This window comes from Cherax quadricarinatus, chromosome 61 (assembly GCF_038502225.1).
Source record: "Cherax quadricarinatus isolate ZL_2023a chromosome 61, ASM3850222v1, whole genome shotgun sequence".
Taxonomy (NCBI): domain Eukaryota; kingdom Metazoa; phylum Arthropoda; class Malacostraca; order Decapoda; family Parastacidae; genus Cherax; species Cherax quadricarinatus.
Window position 1 is genome coordinate 3,292,597 of NC_091352.1, and position 25,474 is coordinate 3,318,070.

At 40.3% G+C, this 25,474-nt stretch overlaps 1 protein-coding gene across 2 annotated transcripts in view; it reads left to right on the plus strand.

The window, feature by feature from the left end:
• The first annotated feature begins 4,218 nt into the window (after positions 1-4,218).
• Positions 4,219-25,474, plus strand: part of LOC128699439 (uncharacterized) — a 33,878-nt gene continuing 12,622 nt past the window's right edge. The window contains exons 1-3 of one of the 2 annotated variants that reach the window (XM_053792185.2): positions 4,219-4,408; positions 19,037-19,122; positions 20,606-20,642. In XM_053792185.2, the coding sequence (XP_053648160.2) occupies positions 4,406-4,408; positions 19,037-19,122; positions 20,606-20,642 (126 nt within the window). In that variant the 5' untranslated portion in view covers positions 4,219-4,405. Of the gene's footprint in view, positions 4,409-19,036; positions 19,123-20,605; positions 20,643-21,119; positions 21,855-25,474 lie in introns of those variants that run through there. The other variant, XM_070098153.1, reaches the window with a different exon arrangement.

Genomic DNA, 25,474 nt, shown 5'->3' on the forward strand with positions numbered 1-25,474 from the left:
CTGGCTGTGGTTCATATGTTGGTTTGTGTGCGGCTGGCATTAATAGCCTGGTTAATCAGGCCCTGATATACTACGAGGCCTGGTCATGGACCATACTGCAGGGGCATTCACCCCAGAACACCTTTCAGGTATACTTCAGGTATATGCATGTGGTTGTTTCTATTACTAAGTAAACTAGCAGGCTGACTGTATCTTGAAGGTGTGTAGCGTAACATTAAATTCTAATATCATTACTATGCTTACAAAACTGCATAAAAGTATAAATATATTTTAAAACTGTCTTTTTATCATTTACCTTATTTTACTTTCTTCATTTGATGGTAATTGATAGATCTGGTGAAGGCAAGGTTTAAAAGAAGTTACAGTCTGTGCACGTACAAACATGCAGCATTCACATTAGTGGCAGACAAGTTTTTGTGCTGTGATAAGGTTAAAATTTTTATTTTGTAACTAAGTCTGTAGTTGCAGACTGTGTCAAATGTTTTTCAGGTATCCTAATGGACAAGTTTTTTTTTATTTTGGTTTGTGCACTGTATGTATGTGTAGCATGATTACTGTGGACTGCAGTTCAAGCTCCTAGTCCATCCTGCTTATTGCAAAGGTTAGTGGTCGAGTTTGGAAGATGTGTAAAGGAAGAAAGTTAAAAGTGAATGTAGATAAGAGTAAGGTGATGAGAGTAGCAAGTGATTTAGATAAGGAAAAATTAGATGTCAGACTGGAGGGAGGGAGAATGGAAGAAGTGAATGTGTTCAGATATTTGGGAGTAGACTTGTCAGTGGATGGGTTTATGAGGGACAAGGTAAACCATAGAACTGATGGAGGAAAAAAGGTGAGGTGGTGCATTGAGGCATCTGTGGAGACAAGAAAATTATCCATGGAGGCAAAGAAGGGAATGTACGAGAGTATAGTGGTACCAACACTCTTATATGGGTGTGAAGCATGGGTTGTAAATGTTGCAGCAAGAAGGCTAAAGGCAGTGATGTCATGTCTAATGGCAATGTGTGGCATAAATATTATACAGAAAATTTGTAGTGTGGAAATTAGGAGGAGGTGTGGAGTTACTAAAAGTATTATTCGGGAGGCTAAGGAGAGGTTGTTAGCTATTTTGGTGATTTAGAGAGGATGGAGCAAAATAGGATAACTTGGAGGGTGTATAAATCTTTAGCGGAGGGAAGCTGGGGTAGGGGTCATCCTAGGAAAAGATGGAAGGAGGAGGTAAAAGAGGTTTTGTGTGCAAAGGGCTTGGACATACAGCAGGCATGTGTGAGCACGTTAGAGGAGTGAGTGGAGACGAGTGGTTTTTGGGACTTTACAGGCTGTTGGAGTGTAAGCAGGGTGATATTTTGTGAAGGGATTTCAGGGAAACTGATTAGCCAGACTTGAGTCCTGGAGGTGGAAAGTGCAATGCCTACACTTTAAAGGAGAGGTTTGAGATATTTACTGTTTGGAGTGATATCTGAACTGTCATATCTGAGTGCCTCTGCAAAAAGTATGATTATGTGTGAATGGAGGTGGTGTTGAATGATAGGGAAAGTGTTTCTTTTTTGGTTAGATGAGGAGCTGGAGGTATTGGAAAAAATAGGTGTGAATATTATGAGGAACTGTTAAATACTGATGAAGAGAGGGAGGCAGTGATTTTATGCATTGGCCAGAGAGATGTAACATCTTTCAGGAGTGAAGAAGAGCCGGATGTAAGTATGGGGGAAGTGCATGAGGCATTGGGTAGAATGAAAGTATAAAACAGCTGGAATTGTTGGGATCATGACAGAAATGTTAAAAGCAGGTGGGGATGCAGTTTTGGAATAGCTAGTACTTTTGTTCAATAAATGTATGAAAGAGGGGAAGGTAAACCATACCACGGGCAGGGATAGAACCCGCGATCGGAGAGTCTCAAAACTCCAGACCATCGCGTTAGCCACTGGACCAGCTAGCCACAATAAGATTCGTCTAACTATGCTAACCTTCCTATGGTGTAGAAATATACCTAGTTGGACGAATCTTATTGTGGCTAGCTGGTCCAGTGGCTAACAAACCATACCCGCCCATGGCATGGTTTGTTTGCAATCGTGTCATTACGATTTCGTGAGTCATGTTGACGGCTTTGAGGGGACTTGAGCTAGAGTTCATCGTGGCCACGCTAGCTGGAGATTCGTCTGTAAAAACTTGCATTTGTGGTCACAGTGGTGCCTATGCTAACCTTCCTATGGTGTAGAAATATACCTAGTTGGACGAATCTTATTGTGGCTAGCTGGTCCAGTGGCTAACGTGACGGTCTGGAGTTTTGAGACTCTCTGATCGCGGGTTCTATCCCTGCCCGTGGTATGGTTTGTTTGCAATCGTGTCATTACGATTTCGTGAGTCATGAGGGGAAGGTACCTAAGGACTGGCAGAGAGCGTGCATGGTTCCTTTATATAAAGGGTAAGGGACAAAAGAGAGTGTAAAAGTTATAGGGGAATAAGCCATTTGCTCCCTAGGCTTTCTCAGCCTATTTATCTCACTCCACCCCTCAAGGAAGGTTCCTTGATGTTGGTGAGGGGCTCTTGATTTAGGGAATTGGATCTGTGCTCCAGTTCCCCGAATTAAGCCTGAATGCCTTCCACATCCCCCCCCCCAGGCGCTGTATAATCCTCCGGGTTTAGCGCTTCCCCCTTGATTATAATAATAATAATATCTCACTCCAAAACTTTTACTTCTCAGCAAAATCTGTAGACAGCACCTCACCCACTATCATTGGCTCTTCTTTAAGACTCCCTCACCACTCTCTTTTACTCTCCATATATCACTTTTGCTTTGTAAAAAATCTCTCATACACGAACTTTTTCTTCCTTATCATACCCTTTACCTCATTATTCCACCAATCACTCCTCTTCCCTCCTGCCCTATATCCAGAAACTTCTGCCGCACATTCTAACACTTCATATTTAAAACTATCCCACCCCTATACTCTAACTTTCCCACCTTTCTCCTAGTAGTTACATATATCTCACCCCAACCTCTTCCTCCCTTAGTTTATACACTTTCACCTCTCTCTTGTTCGCTAATGTCATTTTCCTTCTGTCCCCAACTACCTCTTCCTCTAAGTGTAGCTACAACTAAATAATGATCTGATATATCTGTTGCCCCTCTGTAAACATGTACATCCTGAAGCCTACTCATCAACCTTTTATCCACCAAACTATTTTCATTACGTCCTATATCATATCTTGTATACGTATTTATCATCATTTTCTTAAAATATGTATTACTTATTACCATATTTATTTACATATATATTTATACACGTACACCACATAGGGAGTTACCACTTTTACACCTGACAGGGGACCCACAGCCTCAAAAATGAGAATAAGCGTATTTCAGAGAAAACTCTTGAGGAGGTCTTCCCCCGTAGCTGTTTGAGTATTTTCTGACTGAACCCCTTATGTGCCATGTTTGTGTACCTTATCTGAAAACAATATGCTTACATTTCAAATACTTCGTCCTTTTCCCCTGCGATGGGTTGTGTGCCCAGAATGCTGCAGGCATTTTCTCTCTGGATCTCCTCACTTAACCTCTTAAAGAGAAAGCTGGCCGTTCTGGGGCTATTACTTTCTTTGATGAGTTTTTCCCTTAACTCTTTAAGGAATCTGAGAACACACACGCCCCATTCTCTGAGTCTGACCCTTCTGGGACAAAGTTATAGCATGGTGCCAATCCTCTGTACTTGTTAATCTTCTGGGTCTCCCTGAAACTGTTAGCTAAGTCTGTATACGTTGTACACATGTAGAAATAAAGAATTATTATTGTAGTATTGTAACTAGGTATCAACCAACATAGGCTTAGAGTACACGTGTAGTCCCATGCAATCTGCTTACCATACTTCCAGAATAGCATGGTGACTCAAAATAAGCACAACACACATTCAAAAAAACTAACTCATCCTGTGGACAATGTAAGATAGTGTCGATATCATCGTTCATTTAGTTAACTCTTTAAGGAAAGGAGTTCCTTGATGTTGGTGAAAAGCTCTTGATAGAAAGAATTGAGACTTTCTTCCTCTTCCTCAGATCAAACCTAATTGAATATTCTGCAAGACCTGCATGATTATAGATGTAGTATATATATATATATATATATATATATATATATATATATATATATATATATATATATATATATATATATATATATATATATATATATATATATATAGATTCACATCAGTGTGTTGGCAACCATCAAAGTGAGAGGACGTCGCTCTGTTGCTCATTCTCATCAATGGCGGGTCCTTTCAAGCTATTTTGATTAATATTTCTGTATGTACTTAGGATATACGTTAAAGGTCTGATTATATACATTAGAACTGGTGTTTCTGATTTCCAACTCTGCAGGCTGAGTGCGAAACCTCATCGTCACTTGGTTTAAATGGTAAGTACTTGTCTTGATGTCACGTGATTCTTGTTAAAATAGCCCATTCAGGGGTGCTGGTGAAGGGCTCTTGATCCAAGAAACTGGAGCTACCCCTCTCCATCGAATCAAACCTGATTACTCCATCCCTTCCATCCCCCCACGTTCTGTTGACTTTATGGAGTACCACAATAATAATACTAATAATTATTATTATTATTATTATTTATTCAGAATGTAAAACCTGACTAACCGGGCTGTGGTTCGTACGTCAGCTTGCGTGCTGCCAGCAGTAACAGCCTGGTTGATCAGACCCTGATCGACCATGAGGCCTGGTCTCAGACCGGGCCGCGGGGGGGGCGTTGACCCCTGAAACCCTCTCCAGGTAAACTAGGTAGAAAGATTTTTCTAATGATATTAGGATGGAAACATTAATTAAGCAGCGCCGGTGTGAATTTTATAATACAAAAAATAATACTGCCCTCCCCCCTAAAAAAAAAAACACAAGTATTTAAGTTTTTGAAAATGTCGAAGGACGTAACATTTCTGGGGAAGGTTTCACTTGTAGTTCTTATGCTGGTTTATTGTGCTGCTCATTATCTTTATCTTCATCTTATGCTGGTTTATTGTGCTGCTCATTATCTTTATCTTCATCTTATGCTGGTTTATTGTGCTGCTCATTATCTTTATCTTCTAACTCATCTTCATTTTTTAATTCTTCATCTTCTAATTCATCTTCATCTTTTTCTAATTCACCTTCATCTTCATCTTCTAATTCATCTTTGTCTTCTTTTGTTATAAAATCAAATTCATTGATGTACCAAGAGGTACGTCAACTAGAGTTGACGATACTGGTGAAGTGCTTTTGATCCAAGGAACTGCAGCTGCCTTCCCTTACCTCAGATCAAACTTGATTACCTCCCATTTCCCTAGTCTTAAACCTTTGCTCTTCTTCCCAGGACCAAACCTGAATGCCTCCTATCATCCCCCTAGGCGCTATATGACCCCTACGGTTTTAGCGCTCCCCGTGAATGTAATAATAATAATCATAATCAGTCGTATGGCCACTGTATACATGTGGTTAAGTTCTTGCCTGTCAAGATTTTTTTTTTTCTGTATTCATTGGTATGCATTGTGTCAGTAATATATAATCTCAGGTCAAGAGTGGAATCTGCAGCAGGTAGAAAGTTGTTTCTGCTTCTACTGTGTCAATGAACCTCAAGTTTTAACCACCGGAGCAAAACTATGTTTGTGTCACTAATAGACATGTTAGTTTTAGTTAGTTTAATATGTTTATTATGCACCCCATACCCATCCTGTGGGCGGTAGTCAAAAGATTACAGAGGTACATAATTGGTCCAGGGACTGGACTCCAAAGTTTTGATAGCTGAGCAAGTTACAAAGGTAATGAACTAGATCTGGTCATAATCATGACCAAGTTACAAAGGTAATGAGCTCCAGGTAGAGCTGGTCACGGACTGGATTTATATCATTTATTGGCGGGGATTTTAAACGCTGGGGTAGTTTGCTGCCTGAGTGCCGCCATGTTCATCTCTGGATCTACTGAGCGAACGAGGACAACGAACAATTAGTTACGCTGCCAGCGTCCTTGGAGGGGAAAATACAAGGAAGGCATTTTCACTTTTTATTTTTTTTAGAGTGTATATACTCGTGCTCTAGTCATGTTATTGTGGCTTATGATTTTCTTTATGCGCTCAGTTCAGTTTGCACGGTTTTGATTCTTGGCAGCCAGTACATAATCGTAAGCTAATCAGTAATATTTATTACATCCATAAAAAATTATTTGAATCTATGTATATTTTTAATGTTTTTGTATACATATATGTACCACATGCATAATGCTTTATCATAATTGTTAATCTTAGGTTCTAGCCTGCCCGAAATACTCTGCATAACCTGGGGCTTTCCGCTTACGTTATTAAATGCCATGTAATTTTGTAAAAACTATGTACTGCATCATTTGGAAATAAAGTATTTATTTATTATTTACTATAAAATTATATATAGTGTTTGCCTCCACATCATGTAACTCGTTCCATGTGCTCACATTTAAGACTGAAAAGGTGTTTATTAACGTCCTGGTGGCTCATTTGCTTATTTAGTTGCCGATTACATGTCTAAACGTATATCTTTCTGTCCCTAATAATAATCTTTATTTATACAAGTACTTGATACAACTGTATTATAGACCTAACTGACATCATTGGCATACTGTACTCGTATAGAAAGCCCCTTGTTATGCAGGGTATTTCAGGCAACTTGCGTTTATCTTGTTCTCCAGGAAGCGACCCACAACAGTCGACTGACGCCCAGGTACCTACGTGCCTGCTAGGTGAATAGGAACAGCAGCAGGTGTAAAGAAACATGCCTATTGTTTCACCCGTGCCGGGATCAATCCCCGGATCCTCGGTATGTAAACTGATGCTGTCAAAATCACGAGCGCCTCATTTGTCTTAAAGTTTCCAGTGGCTGTCATTTACTAATTCTTGCAACTTTTCATTATCCTGCCATTTTTTTTGTAAGAACTTTCTTATATCCTTTTGTCCCTTCTTTATTATATCTATTTCGGTGACATAATGGTGAAGGTGTTTACTAAGTAAGTTTATTCAGGTACAAGTACACATACAGTTACATAAAGTATCATACATATCATATGTGTAGATTACCCAGGATAACCCAAAAAAAAGTCAAAGCGACTTATTTCCAATGGGGTGGTTGTAGTGATGGACGTATAGTAAAGGTGGTTATGATAAACGGTAGTGGTGATAGTACTGATAGAGTTGGTTGTAGTGGAGTTGGAACTTGTAAGTGAAGTTAATAAAAGTGGTGAAGGTAATATTGGAGGCGGTCAGCAACACATGGTGTGGGTGTCCACACTTTCACATACCTCCCCCCCCCCCCCCCCCCGGGAGTCGGAAACACCTTTACCTCCTTATGCTATTCCTCCCTCCATACTTTGCCGCTTTTCCCTCCCTTCTTATATATATATATATATATATATATATATATATATATATATATATATATATATATATATATATACACATATATACATACATACATAGAGTGAAAGACGCGTCTAAAATTTATATATTATAGAAGCACAATATACCTGGAGAGCGTTTCGGGGGTCAACGCCCCCGTGGCCCTATCTCTTGTTGGATTCAATCGTACAGCTACAACATAATAATAATAATAATAATAATAATAATAATTTATAAATGTTTAAAGGGGAATGTAGTATGTAGCAATGGCTGCTTCTTCCAATATTACGTCAGCATCTCATCTCGCACGTGCGTGCAAAAATAACTCCAGTTTGCATAGTGAAAGTATTGAGATTATTATAATGTGGGTGTAATGGCAGCCTTGTGTCTTCTGTATTCTGGGGAGGAAGGGAGGGTAGGCAGTTCGAGTTCCTTCATGCGTGGACTGAGTTTTAGACAAAATATTGCAAGGTCTGGGAGGTTCCGCATTCGCATCTGTAGTATCTCTAGACTCACTTCGATCATCCTCCTTTCGTCTTTCCCTGTTTCATTCGTCGTCTTTCCTTTTCATGCGTCCTACACAACACCTTTCGTGATTCTGCTCTCTTCTTATTTTCCTTATTTATATCATCATTATAATACTGAGAAAGTCTATCCCTGTCTTGTTTTCCCTTTCCACCCACCACTGGGTTAACTTGACGCAGTGGTGTTTGAGAGTTATGCATCCATGGAGGAACGACCTCACTGGGTCCTTTGTCCAAATAAAAACTTAAAGAGGTAACAAGTGCAGTAGTTTTCTCGGGTCGGAACTCCGGGGCGTTGAAATATTTGGGCAAATTTCACTACAACCCTCCCCGCAGCTCCTGCCTATAGTACATACATGTGTGCTAGCCGACTTGTGGGTGCCAGACAGGATTCAATTCAATTCAAAGTTTATTCTCTATAAGGATTACAATGCTGAGTTTACAGAAATTTGGTTATTGTTTGGTTTACATGTAGTAAAATTGTGATTACAGAGTGTACCACTAGAACGCTTAGCATGGCTAGGCATTTCGGGCATACTTAGTTTTATTCTTAATTGTAAAATATTACAAATTATGAGGTAAGTTGGTCTTATGGCTAAGTGACTAAATACTAGTTTATGAGTTTAGCAATGTGAATGCTTTTGTTTTGGCACAGTATATAGTTTCAGTATTGGAGTATCACAGGATTCATTATTTTAAGACTGAGATTAATATTTCTGTTTATGGTCAAATGAGTGAGCGAGTGTAAGTGTGAACCACCAGGTGGTATTCGTGTAGTTAGTTGACGGGGTGTATCAGGGAGATAAGATGTTTTCTAATGGTAGTTTTGAAGGTGATGAATGTGTCTGCAGTTCTAGAGTTCTCAGGTAGGGTATTCCAGATTTTAGGGCCTTTGACATACATTGAATTTTTGTAAAGGTTTAGTCGGACACGGGGAATGTCGTAGAGATGTTTGTGTCTGGTGTTATGCCTGTGAGTTCTGTCACAACTATCAAGAAAGCGTTTTAGGTCAAGGTTGATATTAGAGTTTAAGGCCCTGTAGATATAGATTGCACAGTAGTAAGTGTGGATGTACTGAACTGGGAGTAAGTTTAGATCTTTGAAGAGTGGGGGGGGTGTGCTGCCAGGGATGGGATTTAGTGATTATTCTTACTGCAGCTTTTTGTTGGGTTATTATTGGCTTTAGGTGTGTTGCTGCAGTTGATCCCCAAGCACAAATAGCATAGGTGAGGTATGGATAAATAAGTGAGTGGTATAGTGTGAGAAGGGCATTTTGCGGCACGTAGTATCGTATCTTGGAGAGGATCCCAACCGTTTTGGATACTTTTTTGGCTATATGCTGGATATGGGTGCTGAAATTCAGGTTGTTGTCAAGGTATAAGCCTAGGAATTTTCCCCCATTATTTCTGGTAATTAGAGTGTTGTCAATCTTAATGTTAATTTGTGCATCTCCTGCTCTGCTACCAAACATAATATAGTAAGTTTTGTCAGTGTTAAGCGTAAGTTTATTGGCTGTCATCCAAGTCGATATTTTAATCAGCTCCTCATTCACAATGGTGTTGAGGGTGGCAAGATTAGGGTGAGAGATGACATAAGTCGTGTCATCAGCAAAGAGAATGGGTTTCAGGTGTTGGGATACGTTTAGAAGGTCATTGATGTATATGAGGAAGAGCAGGGGACCAAGGACACTTCCCTGCGGAACTCCAGTATCAAGTGGCCGTGTTGCTGATGCTGTGTCTTTAATGGTGACGTACTGATACCTATTAGTAATGTAAGATTTGAAATAAGCAAGCGCATGGCCTCTTATACCGTAGTGGTCAAGTTTGTGGAGTAGGATTTGGTGGTTTACTGTGTCAAAAGCTTTTCTTAGGTCAATAAAAATTCCTAGTGGATATTCCTTATTTTCCAATGCTGTGTAAAGCAGATCTAGCATTTTTATGATTGCATCATTAGTGCTTTTATTTTTCCTGAATCCAAACTGGTAGGGGTTGAGTATGTTTTGAGCCGTTATAAATGAATACAGTCTCTTGTACACGAGTTTCTCAAAGATTTTGGATAGCAATGGTAAGTTAGATATTGGCCTATAGTTGTTTAAGTCTGTAGGGTCACCACCTTTATGTATTGGTGTAACCCTTGCCATCTTGAGTAGTTTCGGGAAGGTGCTAGTCTCTATTGACTTGTTAAAAAGTAATGAAATAGCATGCGAAAGGACATGGGCCGCTCGCTTGTATAGTAATGGTGGGACATGAGACAGATTCCCCGAGTTATTTTTAAGTGACTTTATGATCCCAATGACTTCCGTGGGCTCAGTTGGTGCAAGATAGAAGGAATTAGGAAAATTACCATCTAGGTAGTCCCCGGCATGGGCATTGGTATGTGGGATTTTACTGGCGAGATTAGATCCTATGTTTGAGAAGAAGTCGTTTATCTTGTTAGCTGTGTCAGTGGGATGTAGTGGTGTTTCATTAGGTTTAGTTAGGACAATATTCTTGGTTTTTCTCTGTTTGTGGGTCCCTAGAATCTGAGAGTGTTTTCCAGGTCTTTTTTATATCTCCTCTAGTGTCTGTGAATCTACTGGAGTAGTATAGTTGTTTGGCTTTTTTTATTACTTTGGTGAGAGCTGATGAATAGTGTTTAAGAGTATCTTTGTGTATTAAGCCCTGTCTATATTGCTTTTCATATTGGTGTTTCTTGTCTATGGATTTCAGAATGGTGCTGGTTAGCCATGGGCAACCAAGCCGTTTGTTTGTGATCTGTTTTGTTTTTATAGGACAATGTTTGTTGTATAGTCTAAGTAATTTGTTAAGAAAGATGTCTGTCCAGTCATCAATACCATTGGCCTTGGAGAATTCTGTAGGCCAATCAACAGTCTCTAGGTCAGCTGTGAACTTCCTTACTGAGGCCTTGTCATGGAGTCTAAATGAGACTTTGTTGTATTCAAGTGGTGGTTTACTAATGTTTGTCAGGAGGAAGGTAGGGTAGTGGTCTGTAGTGCTATCTGTGATTATCCCTGATTTAAGGGGGGCTAGTATATTGGTCCATATGTGGTCTATTATGGTTGCACTTGTCTCAGTGAGCCTGGTTGGTTTAGTTATTGTTGGTATGAGAAGTGTGTTGTTCATATTGTTGATGAAATCAGTTACAGGCTGATCATCTAGTAAGCCAAGGTTGATGTTGAAGTCTCCAGCTAAGAGAAGGTGGTGCTTATTCATTTGTCTGTTTGTTATTAGTGACTTTAATTTCTCACTGAAATTTGGGATGTTTGTGTGAGGTATATTATTATTATTATTATTATTATTATTATTATTATTATTATTATTATATTTTATGCCAAATGTGTAAGTTCAAACACATGTTGTGTATAATGTATTTATGCAATAACGTTCATTATAAAGCCAGGAACCCAGCACAACTTTTCGAGGTGAATATGGGAGATATTTTTTCCATTCTCCTTGGCACTGTATGACACACTCGTTCGGTGCAGTTTTTTTTTTTGTGAATATAATAATATAATTTCGCCTAAATTTACTGTGACATTGCCAGTGACTTTGTATGACTTATGCGCATGGTTTATGGTATACGTATAATTGAATTGTTCTTATGTACTGAAACTATTGGCTTCGTAGTCTTTACTGGGACTTTACTTAATTCCGCTTTACTGAACTGTTTTAATTATTTTACTTTCCTCGTAACGACGATCTCCTTTTTAACACATTAGTTTTACAGGCCAAGAGCTGTAATATGACATTAAATTAGTCACAATATTAGAAGAGCACTATTTTGGATTACTGACCTCTTGAGGGGATAATTCAAGCCAAGTATTGTAGCTTATTTCCTTTGGCAACGATAGTAGAAAATGAATCATGACATCAACAAATGTTTGTTGTTGAAAGCGCCTAATAATCATACATACGTTCTTATAAACAAACCATACCACGGGCGAGGTTAGAACCCACGATCAGTCATAAAACTTGTAAGACTCCCCACCCGTGGTATGGTTTGTTTGCAATCGTGTCATTACGATTTCGAGAGTCAAGATACGTTCTTATATTTTGTAAACCAAACAAATCAATGAAACTCTCTCTCTCCTCTGCGAGACTACACTCTCCTCAGCCACAGAAAGAGAAAGTTTCCTCAATTGGCTTCTTATTTTCTATCCTCATGTTGCACCAGCAGTACAGGACATCAACTTTCACCAATTTATATATTTACTTTCGGCATTATAGTATGAATGTTAAAAAATAGGGCTGGATTTTAGTGTTATGAATGAATAAAAGTAGAATACTCCAACACCGCAAAAGTAATAAAATATATACTAGTACTGAATGACAAAATGAATAAAAGAATATACCAGCACTGAATAACAAAATGATTAAAAGCAGAATGTACGAGGACTGAATAAAAATGTTAAAATAAGTGGGAGAGAAATGGTATAAAATAACGACACAAGTGCAATCCTTGTATTGAATTACTCTTTGCAACATACCTCACCTGACTCTTCAGGTCATTACCGTCACTATACATATCCTCATCCTCTCTACCCAGGTAGATCTGTTTTTGACTTGATAAAGACCACTGTGTGCGCGAAACGTTGTCAATAAAAGGACCGCATTATATTGCATTTATGGCTATCCACGAGTGAGGCATCTTGAATGAGACGTTAATTAAACCTTTACGTTGCGGAACTTTTTTTTTTCTTATATATAGTTGTGTGTGTGTGTGTGTGTGTGTGTGTGTGTGTGTGTGTGTGTGTGTGTGTGTGTGTGTGTGTGTGTGTGTGTGTGTGTGTGTGTGTGTGTGTGTGTGTGTGTGTGTGTGTGTGTGTGTGTGTGTGTGTGTGTCTGTATGTGTCTGTGTGTGTTTGTGTGTCTGTGTGTATTATATACCACATGAGGTGTCTGTCACCAGGGGTATTGCAACACAAAGAAAAAAACATATTCACCGTCTTTCATTCAATATTTGCTTTGTCACACAAACGGACATCATAATTCAGTTTGCAAGTTAAATTCAACACCAACTGTGTACAAACTGAACTGGTACTGGGAGACAGCAAAACATGACGGAGCTGGTAAAAGACAGGAAGACGACGGGAAGAAAAAGTAAATACCTCTCTGGGTTGTTTGTTAAGTTAAAGCAGGAAATGTTACCCTCTTTGTGTTGGAACTGACAATACAGCTTTCACAATTAAAACCTCGTCATTGTACCTTGTTGGTGAGTTCCTGGGGCTAATCTACCGCCTCTTGATTACTTAGTATAAATAAGCAGTAGTGTGTGACTCCTCTCTTTGTATTATGTATACATTACCATACGTCCCGGTTGAGAAATTATGGTAAGCCTGTGTACACAGTATTTAATATAGTTTGAAATTTAACATAAGAAATGAGGAACAGGTCGCTCCTGTCTGTCTCAACTATTGGATCACTACGACAAGGTCCTAAATGCACTAGAAGACAAAAAGAATGCAGATGTAATATATACAGACTTTGCAAAAGCCTTCGACAAGTGTGACCATGGCGTAATAGCGCACAAAATGCGTGCTAAAGGAATAACAGGAAAAGTCGGTCGATGGATCTATAATTTCCTCACTAACAGAACACAAAACAAATTCTGGCCACAAAATAGAGCGAAACACCAACGTCAAAGACCTGGGAGTGATCATGTCGGAGGATCTCACCTTCAAGGACCATAACATTGTATCAATCGCATCTGCTAGAAAAATGACAGGTTGGATAATGAGAACCTTCAAAACTAGGGAGGCCAAGCCCATGATGACACTCTTCAGGTCACTTGTTCTATCTAGGCTGGAATATTGCTGCACACTAACAGCACCTTTCAAGGCAGGTGAAATTGCCGACCTAGCAAATGTACAGAGAACTTTCACGGCGCGCATAACGGAGATAAAACACCTCAATTACTGGGAGCGCTTGAGGTTCCTAAACCTGTATTCCCTGGAACGCAGGAGGGAGAGATACATGATTATATACACCTGGAAAATCCTAGAGGGACTAGTACCGAACTTGCACACGAAAATCACTCACTACGAAAGCAAAAGACTTGGCAGACGATGCACCATCCCCCCAATGAAAAGCAGGGGTGTCAATAGCACGTTAAGAGACCATACAATAAGTGTCAGGGGCCCGAGACTGTTCAACTGCCTCCCAGCACACATAAGGGAGATTACCAACAGACCCCTGGCAGTCTTCAAGCTGGCACTGGACAAGCACCTAAAGTCAGTTCCTGATCAGCCGGGCTGTGGCTCGTACGTTGGTTTGCGTGCAGCCAGCAGCAACAGCCTGGTTGATCAGGCTCTGATCCACCAGGAGGCCTGGTCACAGACCGGGCCGCGGGGGCGTTGACCCCCGGAACTCTCTCCAGGTAAACTCCAGGTAAACACAGAGAGTAGTCGTCAACAGAGTTAAGTCCGAGGCAGCTACGGCGAAAAGCTCTGTTCCACAAGGCACAGTACTCGCTCCCATCTTGTTCCTCATCCTCATATCCGACATAGACAAGGATGTCAGCCACAGCACCGTGTCTTCCTTTGCAGATGACACCCGAATCTGCATGACAGTGTCTTCCATTGCAGACACTGCAAGGCTCCAGGCGGACATCAACCAAATCCTTCAGTGGGCTGCAGAAAACAATATGAAGTTCAATGATGAGAAATTTCAATTACTCAGATATGGTAAACACGAGGAAATTAAATCTTCATCAGAGTACAAAACAAATTCTGGCCACAAAATAGAGCGAAACACCAACGTCAAAGACCTGGGAGTGATCATGTCGGAGGATCTCACCTTCAAGGACCATAACATTGTATCAATCGCATCTTTGTAGATGAATGGTTCAGAGAACCGACATGTTGATAAATTAGACACATGTGCAACTCTTGGGTATCTTTATTGAGGAAACGTTTCGCCACACAGTGGCTTCATCAGTCCATACGTAGGAGAAACTTGAAGAACAGGAGGAGAATGAGGTAATCAGTCCCTCAACCTTGAGTCGATGTGTTCAGTCCATCAATCTTGAATAGAATTCTATTCTATTCAAGATTGATGGACTGAACACATCGACTCAAGGTTGAGGGACTGATTACCTCATGCTCCTCCTGTTCTTCAAGTTTCTCCTACGTATGGACTGATGAAGCCACTGTGTGGCGAAACGTTTCCTCAATAAAGATACCCAAGAGTTGCACATGTGTCTAATTTATCATCAATCGCATCTGCTAGAAAAATGACAGGATGGATAATGAGAACCTTCAAAACTAGGGAGGCCAAGCCCATGATGACACTCTTCAGGTCACTTGTTCTATCTAGGCTGGAATATTGCTGCACACTAACAGCACCTTTCAAGGCAGGTGAAATTGCTGACCTAGAAAATGTACAGAGAACCTTCACGGCGCGCATAACGGAGATAAAACACCTCAATTACTGGGAGCGCTTGAGGTTCCTAAACCTGTATTCCCTGGAACGCAGGCGGGAGAGATACATGATATTACTGTCACGAGGGACATGGTTATTAAACAGATAGACAAACTGAAACAAAATAAGTCCCCGGGACCCGATGAGTTGTTTTCAAGGGTACTTAAGGAATGCAAGATGGAGCTTAGTCAGCCATTAACGAGTGTATTCAATGCGTCCATCCTTACCAGTGTTGTGCCAGATTTGTGGAAGATGGCTAATGTGGTTCCTATATTCAAATCAGGGGAGAAGTCCACTCCTTCAAATTACCGTCCAATAAGCCTGACATCTATAGTGGGCAAGTTATTAGAATCAATTATAGCTGACATTATCAGAAGTCACCTTGAAGAGCATAACTTGATAAATGAATCTCAGCATGGATTCACGAGAGGTCGTTCCTGCCTGACAAACTTACTGACGTTCTTCAATAGAACATTTGAGGCAGTTGACAGTGATAAGGAATATGATATTGTTTATTTGGATTTTAGTAAACCCTTCGACAGAGTACCTCACAAGAGACTCTTAAGAAAAGTGGCAGCTCATGGTATAGGAGGTAAAGTTCTAGCATGGATTGAGGCATGGCTTACCAATAGAAAGCAGAGTTACCATTAATGGAGTGAAATCTGAATGGGGATTAGTCCCTAGTGGCGTTCCACAAGGATCAGTTTTAGGCCCTCTCCTGTTCATAATTTACATTAATGACCTTGATGAAGGGATTACTAGTGACATGAGTAAGTTTGCTGATGATACAAAGATAGGCCGTATAATTCACTCTGAGGAGGATATCAATGAACTCCAGGACGATTTGAACAAATTAATGTCTTGGTCTGAAAAATGGCAGATGAAGTTTAATGTGGATAAGTGTAAGGTACTTGCCCTTGGTAATGAAAATAACCCTCGAAGCTATAATCTAGGTGAAGTAGAGCTTGGTCATACAGAATGTGAAAAAGACTTGGGAGTCATGGTAAGCAGAAATCTAAAGCCAAGACAGCAGTGCCTTAGTGTGCGCAACAAGGCCAACAGATTACTTGGATTTATCTCAAGAAGTATAAGTAACAGAAGTCCAAAAGTTATTTTACAGCTCTATACATCACTAGTGAGGCCTCATTTAGATTATGCTGCTCAGTTTTGGTCCCCTTACTACAGGATGGACATAGACTCATTAGAGAACATACAGAGAAGAATGACTAAAATGATTTACTGTGTAAGGAACCTCCCGTATGTAGATAGACTTAAAGCCTTAAATCTCCACTCTCTGAACATTAAAATGGTATAAAATACCGACAGATTGTTAGGTAAGACACACACACACACACACACACACACACACATATATATATATATATATATATATATATATATATATATATATATATATATATATATATATATATATATATATATATATATATATATATATATATGTGTGTGTGTGTGTGTGTGTGTGTGTGTGTGTGTGTGTGTGTGTATTGAACAAATGTATATAACTGAACTAGTGAGAGCACTAAATGGTAAGTAGTATGTCAATTAGCCTACCAGATGCTGGAGAAACTTCTCTAATTCTTCAGAGTTACTAAGTAGTTATAATATTTTATGCTATTATAATGTTCGTATTATTCTCCGTTTGTCAGTTTCTTATTTGTACAAGTAATAGTAACTGTTTGTACAAGTAGTATTAATTGCTTGTCATCGTAATATTGCTATTTATGTCTATTCTCCTAAGTAGTACAAAATTTATCATTTTTTTAACTACAGTAAGTCGTTCCTATATAGTCGTTTTGTGCTTATGAAAGACAGTAAGATGGAGCCAAATATATATATTGAGGTTTTTAAGAAAAATATTTATTTGACCGATTGTTTGGTGTTGATATTATACTCGTAAAGTTATAACAGTAATCACAAACATATGACAATTAGTAACACCCAAGATAAAGGTTAGTCACTTTCAGATATTACTATCTTATATTGGATTTAGATGTAACTCCACCAGCCGGTGGTGCGACTGGAGTGCAGGTCGGGGAGAAAGCCTTTAGTAACCCATTCTAATTTCAACTGTCTAGGCTCTGTCTAGACTCTTAGACAGTGACTATTAGAATTCAGATCGTATAGTTTTTCTCAGGATGTAGCCTCGACGTGGATGATAAAGTCTTGGGTTGTCTGCCTGCCCAGGTGCCTCAGTAAGCTCAAACAGGGGAAGCAAAATGAAATTATGAGGGAGCGCTAAATCCGTAGGGATTATACAGCTCCTATTGGGGGAGGGAGGATGGAAGGCATTCAGAAGGCACAGATCCAGTACAATACCCTAGATCAAGAGCCTCTCTCCAGCATCAAGGAACCTCCTTTGAAGGGCAAAAGGAAATAAGTCTCATTTTATTAGTTTTTTTTCAAAATTACTTGTGTAACTAATATAGTCATGTAACTGATATGTAAATTCTAAATAGCCTTTTATTGTTAATAATTATAACCGGTCGTGGACCGGGTCGCGGGGGCGTTGATCCCCGGAATAACCTCCAGGTAACCTCCAGGTAACATATTCGTGTAGCCAATATATATTTTACACAAGGACCCCGACGTAAATAAGTCAGTGTTTTACTGAGTTATCTTAGGTTTATATACTCTTAGGTTAATAAGGCAGTTGTAGAAATCCAAACTTGTATATTGAACCTATATAAAATCTTCCTTATTAAGGAACTTTAAATATAAATTTCATGTCAAGAAGTTTTCGACTCCCATAAGAACAGTGAAGGAACACTACATTAGGCCTACTGGCCCATGGTAGGCAGGTTCAAGGCACGTGCATCACCTAGTTATCATTATTTGAAGACGCTTAATCAACCAGTGGTTTTATCAATTCAATACCAGGTATCTGGTATTGAACTGATAAAGCCACTAGTCAGCGAAATGTCTCCAACTATTGATATTCGGTGTTGCATGTCTCAGATTTCACAGTGCCTTTTGGGTGTCTTCAGCCTATGACATAAATACCTCCTCTGGATGTGGTCGTTGATTTCATAGCTTCAAGCTTGTGCAGATGAACAGGAATTGTTCGTGTCTACCTGCCCTGCTGCTGTTTTGGTGGTCTGACTGCCCACTATATACATCTTGTAATAACATTCACACGGTTACTTTTTAGTTTAAATTAACTTATATATGTAATGTGAATGTTTATCTAACCTAGTTTTACGCCTTGTGGAAAACGTATTTATGTGAGCCAACTAGTAATTTATCACTGATACCCAACACAGGTACATCAGTGGTTGTTGAATCACTAGGCGGTATGCCCGTCAATTGACCTTTGTTGGGAGATTTCTTTCGTTTCCTGCAGAATAAAGCACAGACATATTTAATATTAATACTTATCAAAAAACTAAGTTAATGATAGCTAAAACTTCACGCAAAATCTGACTTTCCCAACCGACTAGGTCACGAAGTAGTCATGTCCCTGTTCACCTATCAGTAAGTAGGTTCCTGGGTGTTAGCCAACTGTTGTGGGTCGCACCCTGAGGAGTGGGGGAAAGGGATTAAAAGACCCCCAGTGAAACTAAATCAAGTCTCTTGACAGTGGCTCTGTTAGGTTATCCTAGGTTACTAACTCCGGGTAAATAATCTGAATAAAATTTACAATGATGAACAGATGGAGTTTATCACAGTTTCTACTTTCAGATGCGTCTGTTCGTGGTGGTGATTTCGTGCTGTCTGGTCGTGACCGTCTTCACGTTGTCTGCCAACTCTCAAGACACAGATGACGGGTCTGTTTCGCTCAACGATTTCTCGGAATTTTCTCATACACCTCAAGGGCAAATATTTACAAATATTGCTTGTAATAATTATTCCCTATTATTGCTTCGGTGTAAAAAAAAAAATCAGAATTTACTGAGAGAGAGGGGAGTCAGCAAATTTGCTTTTCTAAATGATTTCTTCACGTTTAAATACTTCTCTGTGTCATGTATATATTGATAAAAAATATTTGTCGTTCAGTTTGTATGCTGCACACTATGCATATTCAAGTGCCGTAATTGATTGGTTAATTCCATCTTTATTAACCCTCGAGTATTTTATAGATCCTAAACTTAACTAACCTCATACTCATAACATTCATTTACAATATCCTATTAATTTAAAGCTTCAGTATTTTGTCAATAAGTTATAAACATGATAACTTTTTTATTATAGAAGTTGTCATTGATCTATATAATTTTTTACTAGGTGAGGCCAAGAAATATGCTTACCCAACGCACCAAATTAATATGTATAAACTAAAACTTCACATTATCACAAAAAACTATGAAAATGAAGATGCAGTAGTTGTTGGGAATATAACTCCAGCACACGGGGCTACATATCACACACATACACCTCTAATCTTAACACTTGGACAGTACTTCAAGAAGGGGCCAGGTACCTACCTGCTGGTGAGGGACAACTGAATCAAGGATTCAAGGCAGAGCAAGTTTGTAGTGTGCCTTAATATTGGTGTTGAAAATCTGAAGCGAGTTGAAAAAGGCATTTACAAGGCATCATATGGAAACTAATATCTGACTGTATTCAGTAAAAATGGTAATTTAGGACATATACAAGCTCTTGATGACACTGTTCAGGTCGCTTGTTCTATCTAGGCTGTAATATTGCTGCACACTAACAGCACCTTTCAAGGCAGGTGAAATTGCTGACCTAGAAAATGTACAGAGAACCTTCACGGCACACATAACTGCGATAAAACACCTCAGTTACTGGGAACGCTTGAAGTTCCTAAACCTGTACTCCCTAGAATGCAGGTGGGAGAGATACATGATTATATACACTTGGAAAATCCTAGAGGGATTAGTACCAAACTTGCACACGAAAATCACTCTCTATGAAAGCAGAAGACTTGGTAGATGATGCAACATCCCCCCAATGAAAAGCAGGGGTGTCACTAGCATGATGAGAGACAACACAGTAAGTGTCAGGGGCCCAAGACTGTTCAGCTGCCTCCCAGCATACATTAGAGGGATTACCAATAGACCCCTGGCTGTCTTCAAGCAGGCACTGGACAGGCACCTAAAGTCAGTACCTGACCAGCTGGGCTGTGGTTCGTACGTCGGGTTGTGTGCAGCCAACAGTAACAGCCTGGTTGATCAGGCCCTGATCCACCATGAGGCCTGGTCACAGACCAGGCCGCAGGGGCGTTGATCCCCGAAACCCTCTCCAGGTATAATAGAACTTAGAAATTTCATAGTCTTTTAATTTCAGGTTGTATGATCTTGACTCTTCTGCTAATGATATCAAGGTTAGTGGCATATTATGTATTTATTATTATTATATGGTATAAAAAGGTGAGAAATGATGTAGGTATCATAGATTGGCAAGTTTGCTCAGTACACATATGTATATAAAGCTTTTAAATGTTCTTGTTCTAAGTATTGTGGGTAAGTGTTGAGCCTAGCTTGATCACCAGGGTGGTCTTAGTAACCAAGACAGTATGTGTCTAAGTGTAAATTTTCTTTTCACCTCTCTTTCTCCCCTAAATATGGTGATGATGTTTTGTTCATCAGAAAACAGAACACCTAGTGTCTCCTGATATGGGTCTTTGTTAGAATATGGCCTGTGTTCCATGTGCAAAATAATAATAATAGAACTTTTCTGTCAGAGGAAAGAAAGTCTCCCTGATAACATTGTGTATACATAGTGCATAGTGTATAATACAGTGGCTCCCTAGTATATAGATGATAAAGGCTGAAGTGTCATTTGAAAACAGGTGAATTTGTAAATGAAGTGATAAGCCTATAGAGGCAGGTGCCAGAAGTCGCCAGAAACTTACCACAGTGGTCAGCTGTTTTAATAATCTTCCTGGCCTGCTAGTGTACTCGCATATAATCTAGTGATACCAGTGAATAGCAGAATACAGTGTTGTAGTAGCAACTAACCAGTATTATAATGATACTTAGTGGAGTGGAGTGACTTTCATTAGTTTCTTTTTTCTTGAAATACCAGACGTTACTGTGAATTTCATATAACCTGTAGTTACCAGCGGTCGCAATATACAAAACGAGAAGCAGTTATTACTACAGAAAAAGCGTCCTTCCTCCAAAATTTCCACCAGTCAACTATAGTGATAATATAGCATTTATTGTGGTGGAGACGAAAAAAAACTAGAAAAGCTAGATACAGCGATTGATAAACAAGGGTTGAGGCTCGACCGTTCGTCACTGTAGGAGCTGCCAGAAATCACCGGCTCTTCAACACGCAAGTTATACTTTTGTATCAATCAAATCACATATTACTCGGGTAGATAATTTCAAGTAGATCCTTCATGTGTTAGCCCAAATCACCAACTAGTATGTTTTAAATAAGTGACCCACTGATCAGATCGGATCGACTGGTCCGAACCCTTGACTGGTTTCAAACGGATTCGTTGGACAATAAAGCAGACTGTAAATGGATGGGGTTGTAGGCGCCCTTATCAAACACAAACAATAAATATAAATCAGGAACGTACACGGTAAGCTGTCCAATATACAAGTACAGTTAGAAATAGAAATACAAATAGCTAGAGCTTCGTTTAAGGAGGTTATTAATAGAGTATTCAAGAGGTTGCTAGTAGAATTACAGTAAATCAACCATTCAAATCATTATGAAGCTCTGTATAGTCTGCAGTCAATCAAAAAAACAGGCTTTCACATGGATAAATTGTCATTTTTGTGGAAATTGGTGTCACGCCCCTTGTGCAGATATCCAAGAACTAGCTACAAGCAGTATTAAAACAGGGAAGTGTTTTTGGGTATGCTCAAATGAGGAAAATCTGTGGACTAAAATCACAAGGGTATTAAAAGAGGATAACATCAAAGCTGCTTTCATAGACAACCTGGAAGCTTTCTACAACAGATGGGAACATAAAAAGTCTGGGCTGAATGGTACTGCCCTTGATACTGGCCATGTAGTCAGAAACTGTAAGGCTGGAGGTGAAGTCCTGGTAGTCAGTAAATGTGGGGCTGATAGTGCTGTCCTGGGAGATAGTAATGGTGAAGCTGGAGGTGCTGTCCTGGGAGACAGTAATGGTGAAGCTGGAGGTGCTGTCCTGGGAGACAGTAATGGTGAAGCTGGAGGTGCTGTCCTGGGAGACAGTAATGGTAAAGCTGGAGGTGCTGTCCTGGGAGACAGTAATGGTGAAGCTGGAGGTGCTGTCCTGGGAGACAGTAATGGTGAAGCTGGAGGTGCTGTCCTGGGAGACAGTAATGGTAAAGCTGGAGGTGCTGTCCTGGGAGACAGTAATGGTGAAGCTGGAGTTGCTGTCCTGGGAGACAGTAATGGTGAAGCTGGAGATTTTGTCCAGGTAGTCGGGAATTATACGCAGGAAGGAATACATATAAATGACCTCATAGGGGACAGGAGCCGTAGTGGGAAAACAAGTGTAGTCAAAGATAAGATAAAACCAATATTGCAAACTAGAAATACCACAGGAAATAGCAAACAAGAGGACTCCACTAGCAATAGTGAGGATATATTACCAAAAACAACTGGTGGGAGCTCCATTGTTGGTGCTAGGGAGGATAGGAATAAGACAGGGAAACATGCACCAACAGGGAATACAGTCACAGAAACCCAAGGCAAACGGAAACCAAGCCTGTGCACATACTATGCACTTGATATCTGCAGACATGGGGAGTGATCATGTCGGAGGATCTCACCTTCAAGGACCATAACATTGTATCAATCGCATCTGCTAGAAAAATGACAGGATGGATAATGAGAACCTTCAAAACTAGGGAGGCCAAGCCCATGATGACACTCTTCAGGTCACTTGTTCTATCTAGGCTGGAATATTGCTGTACACTAACAGCACCTTTCAAGGCAGGTGAAATTGCCGACCTAGAAAATGTACAGAGAACTTTCACGGCGCGCATAACGGAGATAAAACACCTCAATTATTGGGAGCGCTTGAAGTTCCTAAACCTGTATTCCCTGGAACGCAGGAGGGAGAGATACATGATTATATACACCTGGAAAATCCTAGAGGGACTAGTACCGAACTTGCACACGAAAATCACTCACTACGAAAGCAAAAGACTTGGCAGACGATGCACCATCCCCCCAATGAAAAGCAGGGGTGTCACTAGCACGTTAAGAGACCATACAATAAGTGTCAGGGGCCCGAGACTGTTCAACTGCCTCCCAGCACACATAAGGGGGATTACCAACAGACCCCTGGCAGTCTTCAAGCTGGCACTGGACAAGCACCTAAAGTCAGTTCCGGATCAGCCGGGCTGTGGCTCGTATGTTGGTTTGTGTGCAGCCAGCAGCAACAGCCTGGTTGATCAGGCTCTGATCCACCAGGAGGCCTGGTCTCAGACCGGGCCGCGGGGGCGTTGTCCCCCGGAACTCTCTCCAGGTAAACTCCAGGTAAACTATGACGACCCTAGAAAATGCCATGCCCATATGACAACAGGAAAATGCAAACTCCCTTCCTGTAAGCTTTTTCACCCTGAAATGTGTACCTCTTCAGTACAGGAAAGACTGTGCTATAACTTAAATTGCCAGGCACACCATCTAAAGGGTACAAAAAGATACAAAACATCCAGGCCATGGGAAAACCTGGGTAGTCACAGCCACTCAAGAGGGAGAGGTTTTATAGTGCCAGGAAGGAAAAAAAACTGGCAGGAAATGGCAGAAATCGTACACCAAATCCAGTCATTCCTGGAGTGGAACCACAGTCGATGGCCTCCACTCCAAACCAACAGATACAGATACTAATGCCGGAAAAAAAATCAACCCCCAGTACCAACAATACCACCAGTCCGATGACATTCTTCTTTGCAAATATACAGGGTCTAAAGCCAGCAACAAACAACAAAATACCTTTCATCCGTGGACTGCTTGCAGAGGCAAAGGCAATGTTCGCGGCTTTCACTGAGACCCACATAAAGGATCACTTGGACAACGAAATATGGATCCCAGGTTACAACCTATACAGATGTGACAGAGTGAACAGGCAAAAGGGGGGGGTTGACCTGTACATTGCAGAGTCACTTGTTTGCACAGAACTGCTAAATGCCTCAAATGATGTAGTGGAAGTTTTAGCAGTAAAGGTCGAGAACCAAAACCTAGTCATTGTGGTAGTCTACAAGCCTCCGGATGCAACATCCCAGCAATTCCAGGAACAGCTGTTAAAAATTGACCACTGTCTGGAAAATCTTCCAGCTCCTGCACCCAACATCTTGCTCCTGGGGGATTTCAACTTAAGGCACCTAAAATGGAGGAATATAGCAAATAATATTGTTGCAGTAATAACACCAGGAGGCAGCTCTGATGAAAACTCACACTCACACGAGCTTTTAAATCTCTGCACAAAATTCAATTTAAACCAGCAAATAATAGAGCCTACTAGACTGGAGAATGCATCATATGGAAACTAATATCTGACTGTATTCAGTAAAAATGGTAATTTAGGACATATACAAGCTCTTGATGACACTGTTCAGGTCGCTTGTTCTATCTAGGCTGTAATATTGCTGCACACTAACAGCACCTTTCAAGGCAGGTGAAATTGCTGACCTAGAAAATGTACAGAGAACCTTCACGGCACACATAACTGCGATAAAACACCTCAGTTACTGGGAACGCTTGAAGTTCCTAAACCTGTACTCTCTAGAATGCAGGTGGGAGAGATACATGATTATATACACTTGGAAAATCCTAGAGGGATTAGTACCAAACTTGCACACGAAAATCACTCTCTATGAAAGCAGAAGACTTGGTAGATGATGCAACATCCCTGGAATGCATGCGGGAGAGATACATGATTATATACACCTGGAAAATCCTAGAGGGACTAGTACCGAACTTGCACACGAAAATCACTCACTACGAAAGCAAAAGACTTGGCAGACAATGCAACATCCCCCCAATGAAAAGCAGGGGTGTCACTAGCACGTTAAGAGACCATACAATAAGTGTCAGGGGCCCGAGACTGTTCAACTGCCTCCCAGCATACATAAGGGGGATTACCAACAGACCCCTGGCAGTCTTCAAGCTGGTACTGGACAAGCACCTAAAGTCGGTTCCTGACCAGCCGGGCTGTGGCTCGTACGTTGGTTTGCTTGCAGCCAGCAGCAACAGCCTGGT